At 33.3% G+C, this 9744-nt stretch overlaps 1 protein-coding gene across 1 annotated transcript in view; it reads right to left on the reverse strand.

Moving 5' to 3' along the window:
- SLC44A5 (solute carrier family 44 member 5) overlaps positions 1–9744 on the reverse strand; it is a 102144-nt gene that overhangs the window by 5664 nt on the left and 86736 nt on the right. The window contains exons 10-12 of the mRNA XM_011355682.1: positions 8605–8717; positions 3873–4004; positions 263–362 (exon numbers count right to left, since the gene is read on the reverse strand). Of these exons, the coding sequence (XP_011353984.1) occupies positions 263–362; positions 3873–4004; positions 8605–8717 (345 nt within the window). The remainder of the gene's footprint in view (positions 1–262; positions 363–3872; positions 4005–8604; positions 8718–9744) is intronic.

Raw genomic sequence — 9744 nt, forward strand, 5'->3', positions numbered from 1 at the left:
ACATATATTTGGTGTCTTAAAAAGTGCTAACACATAGACATGATAGGTTTTAACCTTATTTAACCCTATGATAATGAAGGTCTGGGGGATACTAAAGGACATGTTAACATGAATTTTCTAAGTGGCAAGTCTGAACTTGAACAAGTCTTCCTGAATGAAGAGCAGATTTCTTTAACAAATCTTCTTAAAGGGAAAATGCTCTGGCAGTGACTGACGGGGCTGATTGTTATACACTATGCGAGTCTCTCCATCAGGGCCTTACTTGCTCCCTTCCTTCAGCAGGGCGATGGAGATGCGAATTCGGTTCCTAAGGAAGATCAGCGTGAGGATGATAAACACTTCGAGGATGCTGAGGATTATCACTTTAAACAGGAAAAAAAAAAAAAAGTCCGTGATACAAATCAATCAAAAAAAATAAACTTTCTCCGCAGATGTTAGGACTGAGCTTCATGATTATTCCTGCCAATTCTGACACTTCATAGTTGCAGCCACGCTACCACTCCCAAAATGCTTCTTAGAAATTCACTTTGGAAACCCCCAAGAAGTGCTAAGAAATCTAGACTAAAACCTTTAGCTAGAGTTTGAACAATTCATTCGGACAAGCTTTATCTATGGAAGCATTTCACGCTATTTGCAGAAATGGGAAAAGAGGCATGGAAGGAAGGGCTGCTTTAGGCAGCTCTTAAATGTTTCATTTTTACTTTACTGAGTAAGAGAATCGTTGCAGAAGAAACTTTTTGTCTATCCTGCTCACAATATCTCTTTAATTTAATTGGCTTGCTGATTTATAGGGCAGCCTCTCGGCTGCCACATTTTTATTTTGTGACTCCATCATCATGACCACCATTGATGATATCAGGGTGTAAACCCAAATGCAAATTGTCTAATAAAAGTCTCACAATTAGAACTAAGGGAATCAAGGTCAGTTTTGAGTTTAAGTTTATACACCTCTTGAACTAAGAATTATAAAAACTTAACAAACTGCATCAAAACTACCTTTATGTGAAGTAAATAAATCTGCACAAATAAAGAATAAAGTGTACGTATACAAAGAAAGAGAACAAGGAGAGGAAATCTTGAGTTATTTTTGGCTTTTGTTTCCTGGATCTAGCTACACTTAAAAGTCCAGCTGCTTTTCTTTGGTGAGACACTTCTATATTCTTATAAAAATACCTCTGCTTTGGCCCTAGCTTGTTCTCATTTTCTTTCCTTTTCAGCTAACTTGAATTAGTTTCTTTTTACATGAAACCAAATAGTCCTAATTACTCTATTTCCTCAATTCTAAAATATACCTTTAATTTAGTAATATATTTTTTGGAAAAGTAAAAAATTCCTTCATAAAATGTCTATTCATTGATTATAAGATGCATCCTGACTTCAGAGATTTTAAAAAGTGAAAAGGTATAGATCTTAAAATTAAGAAAATATATCACTACTAATAATAATCCAAACTTACAAAAGAAACTTAATGGAAAATTAATTAAATTTTAATTTGTGAAAAGATTCGTTCTATAACATCCTTTCTAAATAGTTATTCTGCTGATACATGAATCCTTCCACTGATAGGGCACTCATGATTTCACTGTATTGTTATACCACTAAGATTCTGATGTTACATCACATATCATTTAATACTTCCAGCAGGTCGAAATCGGTTAACCCAGAGATGTGGGAGGATCTTAGTAATGTATCATTTCACTACTACACTTTTTAAAATTCAACTGTGTATTTACATTTTCATGCATATTTGCACATATGTATAAAACATAAAATTGACCCCCAAAATCTGGAGTATAGCCATATTAAGCTAAAATCATTATCTTCTTTGGAGAAACCTAAGAATATGAGATATAGCAGAATCACTTTAGATTCTGAAATTGCATCGATAAGAACATTGCATATTAAACTTCTATCTTTATAAAATTACATATTAAAAATGGCTATATTAGAGAAATTTAACTGCCTTCTGAATTTAAATATTATATTCCTTCTTTGTGTTTGAATAAGAGCAAACAATAGAAACATTTTAAAGACCCTATACAGAAGCTGATATAATTATAATTTCTCAGAGGAGACTGGGATAATTAATAGCAGAAATAAGAATAGAACCATCTCCTAAAACAATCCAAGATTCATAAAAATTATATTTTTGTATGTATAAATCTGCTTATTTTCGGTGTTTCTGTCAATGAGTGTAATTTCACATGTATGCACTTGTCTCTAGTGCCTAGAATTTTGCCCAAACACAGCACAAGTTATCAATTAATGTACGATAAATGGGTTGCGAAAGCTGAGGCTCATTTGAGGAAAAATTCGTGTTGCTATAACTTGAAAATAAAAGTAAGCTCTGTATTTTCCTCAAAGAACATCCCTTAATTTTCCAATGGCACATTCCAATCATCTCAATGATTTTTGTGTTGAAGCTCCTTAACTAAGTTACAGAACCTGTAACTAAGGTCCATCTGAGAGTAAAAGTAGACGTTTCAATACATAACGGATGAGATTTGTCCTCTTTAGAAATGGTAGCTAACTGTAAGCGGATTGCTGAAGATATGTGAAATCACTCAAATTCAAGAAAAGTGATTAGAGGGAGATGCAAGTCCCAAAATGTCTGATTTTTGTAATTAAAAAGAAATGGCTATAAATGAAACAATTCTTCCACAACATATCTGAAAAAATAATGTGGTTTTTTTTTTGTGAAGGGAACTAGTCTGATAAAAGCTAGAAATGGGAAGCCAAAGAGCAAGGGTTTGGCATTTTGATAAGGCACTACCCGAGGAAAGGAGAACAGCTGAATTTGACAGACAAAGGAATCTAGCAGGGGCTTCTGTGCAGCAGGGCTAGGTCATCAAGCTTGGCATGAGCCTGAAGAAAGCATGTATCAAGACTATCTGAGGCCCGCTGCTAAAAATGCTTGTTTATTAATAATTGTGTTCTGCATATGCCTTGATCCCAGGAAAGCAGTGTCCTACATGGGATATGTCTACATTCTGGTCAGAGAGAGTACCCTAACAGTGCAAACAAATAAAATGGACCCTGGTGACATAATGTGAGCCTGTCTTTGAAAGCTTAATAAATTTGGGGCGAAGTGGCAAAATCAGGTTTTCAAATTTATGAGCATGGGACCCATACCTGGAATCATAATGCCCTATCAAGATATTGCTCCCACTGAGGTTCTCTCTGTGCATCTTTACCAGGCTTCTTTGAACATGTCTTGCCTGGCTCTTGAATTTTAAAAATATGAAGATGAATTGTCTTTTAAAGTAACATGTAATTAGAGACCATTTTTAAAATCTTGATTAAAGAACATGAATCTCTGTGAAGCACAAGAAATATTATAATACGACCATTCTAAGAATATAGGATTAAAGCATCTTTGAAATCACCTTGCTTTAAAAATTTTGTTATTACCCTTAACTAATTTGATAATCTGAATAAACACTTCAAAATGTGAATTTATTTTTAGTTACTTATTATTCCAATTCCTAAAATAAACAGTTTGAAAATTCTGGTCATAGAAAATGTTTCTTTTTTTTTCTTTTTTACCTTTTTAAAAAATAAGTTTGAAAAATCAAGCATTTTTACTGTTCAAAACACTTTTCTTGAATATTAAGTTAATGGCTATAAACATGCACATCCAAAACATTTGAAGGCAAAAGTTTGAAATCAATGTAAAGAAATGTTTTCTTAGATTATATAATAAATTCTACTTGATGACTTTTGCATTTATGGTAGCTTATAGAATTATAAACACATCTACTTTAAAGACATTAGTGATATGTGTATTTAACAGGTTACACCAACCCAAGCTTTCCTTTAGACAAAAAGATGCTTTCTCATTGTTGTAAAATCAGTTTGTAAAATCCACTCACTAAATATGAACCATGTTTGTCTCAGTTGAAAGTAGGTGCTTATATCACTCTGAATCCCGATGTCATATATAGTTAAGTGAGAAGTTTGGTGTCCCTGAAGATTGCTGTATTCCCGGTAACAGTACCATATTCCTTGAAAAGGAAAGAAAACAGACTAATATAAAATGCTGTTTTCTGAAACATAAGCTATATGCTTATCATACATATCTACATGAATTCGATCAGCATGGTCTTTTTACAAAGGCAAGATTCATACTTACACAGCAAATATTTTATGTTGATCTAACAGTCTAAATATGCTATTCTATTCCATTAAAATGTTTCCAGTATTTGTCTGAATGACTGTGGCAACGTCTGGCTTTAAAAGCTCTTTTGACAAGAAATAACCTTAATGTCCATAATAGGGACTAGTTAAATTATGGTATATTTGTAAAGTAGAATACTATATTTCCATATAAAGAGGAGAAAGTCAAGTGATATTAAATAATTTCTATGATATGATTTTAAGTAAAGAGAGAAAGATACAAAATGACAAAATATGCTCTAATTCTTATAATAAGAACAATCTATAATTTTCTTGTACACACATAAAGTATCTCTGGAAAAATACATAGAAATATAATATTTTTGCTTGCAGGGAGGGAAACTTAGTGACGAAGGAATAGAATGAGAAAGAAATTTTTCACTGTATAAATCTTATACCTTTTGAAGTTTGAAGCACATGAATATATATCAGCCTAAAAAGCAAATTTAAAAAATCATTTAAATTGAAAAAAAAAAAAAGCCCTTTTGAAAATTTTTTGATGGTGGAATTACTTAAAGCATATTCTTATCAAAGTTTGTGTCCAGGCAAGGCAAATATGGGCTAACTGTATTTTCTCCAAAACTCTGTATTTCAGACTGCGTAATGACTTTTTACATGGTCTAGACAAAGTGGGAGTAAAAAACGTGGAGTTAAGAGGTCTATTGATTTTAATGACCAATGAGTCTGGATTAGGTCTATAGGAAATATTCTAGCAATAATGAAGAAAACAGCTTTTAAAACTCCTAACTGTAAATTAACAGTTTTTTCATAGATGTGAGGTGAGAGGGTAAGGCCCATGGAGAAAGACAAGACTAGACTAGAAAGAACAGAACATTTGTTTTTCAAAAAGATATGACACATCTCTTTTTTTCAGGCCTTACTTTCCCAGTGTAGTTTTAGATCTTCCTTTAAAAATGATTTATGGAATATTTGATACATACAACATTATATGTAATACAGATATAGGTTTTAAAACATAGTAGAATGAACACATATGAACACATCACCTAGTTTAAGATTTCATAATCTCAATTTTACTGTAATTATGCAAATTAAAAGTTTTTCTTCTACTTGATATCTTCTTCCTATCATACCTTCCTGCCTCTCCTTGCCGAGGAACAATTTTGAATTTTGTGCTTATTATTCTCTTATTTTCACAGAAATATGTGTTGAAATCTTCCTACTAAGGGAGATTTATATCTCATAGAGATTTATTATTTATTGGTTTATTTATTTATCCTTGTAGTCTTATGAATTTTGAGGCTATTTTATTAGATGTATACATGTTTAGAATTGGTATACCTTTTTAGTGATTGAATCCTCTTTATTCCGAATAATGCTTTTTATTCTAAAATCTATTTTGTCTGATGTTATTATGGCTACTGCAGCTTCCTCTTTGTTAATGATTGCTAGTGTATTTTTATCCATGACTTCATTTTCGAACTTTCAATTTTCTTAATGTGCTGTGTAATTTCTGTAAATAACATACAGCTCTGACTTGTATGTTTATATTTTAATCTGGTGGGACAATCTCTATTCTAATTGGTGAGTTTAATACATTTATATATTTATTTTTGTTTCTACTTACTTAATTTTTGCTTTTCCTGTTCCACTTGGTACCTACACTTCTTTTCTTCCAATTTTGTCTATTAAAAATTGGTCAGTTTTTATTTGTTTATTTATATTCTGTTTTTCCCCATGTCTACTCTATTTTTAGAATAGATTACTCTTGAAAATTTGCTATGTGTACTTACCAAGTTTAAAGTCAATATCTTAACAAAGAAATACAAGAACCTTAGACCACTCAGTAATCACCACACTCTGATTATTGCTCAGTATTTTACTTCTGTATATTTAGACCTCAAAAAATTATTATTATTCTATACAAAGTTTATTTAGATTTACCTACACATTTACCAATTCATTTTCTTTGATCACTATTCTTTCTTTCATCTCATATCTTTTTGTGGAATCATTTTCCTTCTTCTTGAAATACATACTTTAGGAGTTCCTTTGGTATATATCTATTTGTAAACTCTAGTTTTCACTTATCTGAAAATAACCTTATATTACTCTCACTCTTGAAAGATAGTTTTGTTGGGTGTACAGCTGTAGGTTGACGGTTATTTTTTTCATAGCTCTTTGAGGTATTATTTCACTTCCTTTGTTGCTGTTGAAAAGTTTGCTTTGGCCTAATTGTCTCTTTGGATGTAATCTGTTTTTTCTCTCCTGTTGTTTTTAAGATCTTTTGGTCTTTGGTATTCTGAAGTTTCACAACAATTTCTTTCTCTTACATCTTTAATTCCTTGCTCTCTAGTGGATCATTCCAAACAATATATGAACATGTTTTTCTTTCTTCCATCTTAAAGAATAAAACAAAAGAAAATCTACTTTTGACCTGCTCTCCTCATCAACAGCCCAGTTTCTTGTCCCCCAATGCAAGCAAACTCTCCAAAATATCTATCTATATTTTCTGTCTATAATACCTCTCCAATCCTCTTTATATCCACTCTACACAGGCTTTTTTCCCTCATTATTTTACCACAACTGTCCTCATCAGATCAACGAGGATCTTTCTACATTTCTAAATCCAAGGCAAATTCTCAATTCTCATTGTTCTTGACTTATCTGCCCCATTTGACATGGTTGATCATTCCTTTTCCTCCTCCCCACCCCCATGTGGCTTCAAAAACATCACCGGCTTTTGTTTTATCAAAAAAAAAAAGAAAAAGAAAAAGAAAAAATTTCTCCTCAGTTATCTTTGCTGGTCCCTTCTCTTCTCCCTGACCTTTTAATATTGGAGGGCCTCAGAGCTCAGTCCTTGGTTCACATCCTTATCTACATCTGTTTTCTTATTGATCTCAGCTAGTCTCATAGCTCTAGTGCTCCCGACTCTTAAATATATTCCTCTAGGCTAGCTCTCTCTCTCTAATTCCACACTGTATATCCAACTGCCGGCTTGACATCTCCATTTTAATGCCTAATAAACATCTCAAACTCAGCATGTTCAAAATTAAACCTCTGATCAATCCCCTTTCTACACCAAGCTTTCTAAATTCAAACCTTCCTTATCTCAGTTGACAGCAACTCTATCTTTCCAATTGCTCAGTAGAAACCTTTGAAGTCATTCTTGACTTCTCACTTTCCCTTGTGAGCTGCATTCGGTCCATCAGGAAATTTAGGTGGTTCTACATTAAAAACATATATGCTCGTCCTCATTGCTATCATCGTGATCTGAGCCAATCCCTAATTTAGCACATGAATTACTGCAATAGCCTCCTCACTGGTCTTGCTGCTGCTTCTCTTGCCTCACTATGGTTCCTTCTCAACTGAGGGACTAAGGTAATCATCACTTCATATTCCTTCTCCGCCTAAAACCCTACAATGCCTTTCCATTTCACGCAGAGTAAAAGGTAAGAGCTTGTAATAATCTGTAAGTCTGTGGCCCTCCAAAAGTTCTATTACCTCATCTCCTACTATTTTCTCCTTTACTCTGTACACCTATCCATATGAGCCTTATAGCCTTTCCTTCAACACACTCCTACCTTTGGGACTTTGCTCTAGTTGTAGTCACTGTCTGGAACTTCTCCCATATCTTTAATGGCTAATTCCATTGCCTCCTTCGAGTGTTTTCCCAGATCTCTTCTCAAAAAGTCCTACCCTACTAATTTTACCATTTGTATTCCTTGTTCTGCCACTGTCAATCCAAATGGTGTTGTAGGGAAAATCACTCATTTGAATAGAAACCTCTCAAACATTCATATATTGGCCTATGCATTTATTAGAAGACTGAAAGTAAGCTGCCATCAGTGTTATACTCTTTCTTTCGAGAGACTTTAATTCCTTTTTTTAAGGGTTCAAATTGTACCTGTACTGTTTGGGAGAGATTGAGTTAGTGGTTAGATTTCAAACTTGAAATGAACTCTATCCAGTGAGTGTAATTCAGCATACTTGCCTCTAGAGGGTGATGCCTCTATTATAGAACAGTGGCCAATTATTGAAATATGTGACAGTACTTGGATTAAAGGTACTAAATTGAAAGGGAAAAATAGATCACACTCCTCTAACTATGCAGACCTGGCCTTTGATCAGAAAGAAGAGTTAAAGGAATAAAAGAAGTTGTCTAAAATGTTTTTCCTTAATCTAAGAGAGATTCCTTTTACTTTCTTCTTAGTATCTGTGAGACATAAAACCAGAGGCAGGTAGCGAAAAAGAGTAGAATATTTTGAAAGCACTTTTTTTTTTCAAGATAAAGAAGAAAAAAGTTATAGACACAATATATGCAAAATTAAATATTTTTTCTCAGTTTTCTTGGGAGGAGCAAAGACTAATTAAATTCACTGAAAGAACATGCTTTCTGATAATAATGGCAACTGAAAAAAAAAGATTATTTTGAAATTTGGCGATTTTAAGAGGGATGATACCTACCATAACCTATAATTCCAATCACACCCAACATGAAGACCCAGAAAAGGAATCCAGCTGTGAACCTCAAGAGTATCAGAAATATCCAACTGAGAAGCATGGCAATTGTCAGGCCACTAGAGGAAAAAAAACACAAAACAAACACAGGGTCAAATGTGTTAAACATAATATAATGAAAACAGTAAGACAATACTTTTTTCTATTCAAAATAATTGTCAGATTATTTTTTACCTAGCTATAGAAATATTTATAACATTGAAAAGTACAAACAATGGTTTCTGTTAAGACTTTTGTATAAAAGAGTAGAACCATCGTAGAATTTATACATGACTCATCTTCATGTGTGTAGGTAAACTGAAGTCCAGTATCAATCCTTAGTCAAGGAAAAACACAATCCCTCTAACCTACAATTTTGGCCTACCAGCCACAGTTGTCATGTTCTATATTTTTTTCCTCTTCACACCTACCCACTTAGTGATAAATTGTAAAACATACCTATGATGAATCTGTGTTGTTCTATCTACCTCACGACTAATGGAAACTTTATGCAATTATAACTCTTTAGCAGTAAAGAAACAGTCTTAGGACAGAAAGACAAGAAAAATAACTTCCCCACACAGTTCCCGCATCAGTGATTTAGTAGTCATTATCACTATGGTCTAATTATCTCCGACAGTTTGTGATGTCTGACATCACCAGACATCTATTTCAGGTCCCCAGTGATCCGTAGGCTATTATTTGGAGCCATGATAAAGCTTCTGTGTCTCCTGGGCCATATGACTTTTGCAAGCGATCAACAGCATAACTATTTTCTCTCTGTTTTAATTTTCCTGGAGTTTGAGTGAGCTAATAGAGGTACTTCAGGATAAAGTTATATTGGTATTCTTCTAGGTAATTTCATTAAAGAGAATTTACTAAGGTTGGAAATTTGGCTGATGGTTCTATGAAGAACTGACATTTCTGGAGCTATCCACAAGTTTCTAAACGTAGCAACAGATAGAGCCTTCGTACATTTATTGACTTTATTGTCTTCAAGTTTTATCTTTAAAGAACAAAATCTTAATAATTGCTGTCACTGGATAAATGACAGTCAAGTATCAAAGTAACTTCTCAGGTCCTAGTCTTTCAGAACATATGCTTTTA

The sequence above is a fragment of the Pteropus vampyrus genome, unplaced genomic scaffold (genome assembly GCF_000151845.1).
Source record: "Pteropus vampyrus isolate Shadow unplaced genomic scaffold, Pvam_2.0 Scaffold22, whole genome shotgun sequence".
NCBI lineage: Eukaryota > Metazoa > Chordata > Mammalia > Chiroptera > Pteropodidae > Pteropus > Pteropus vampyrus.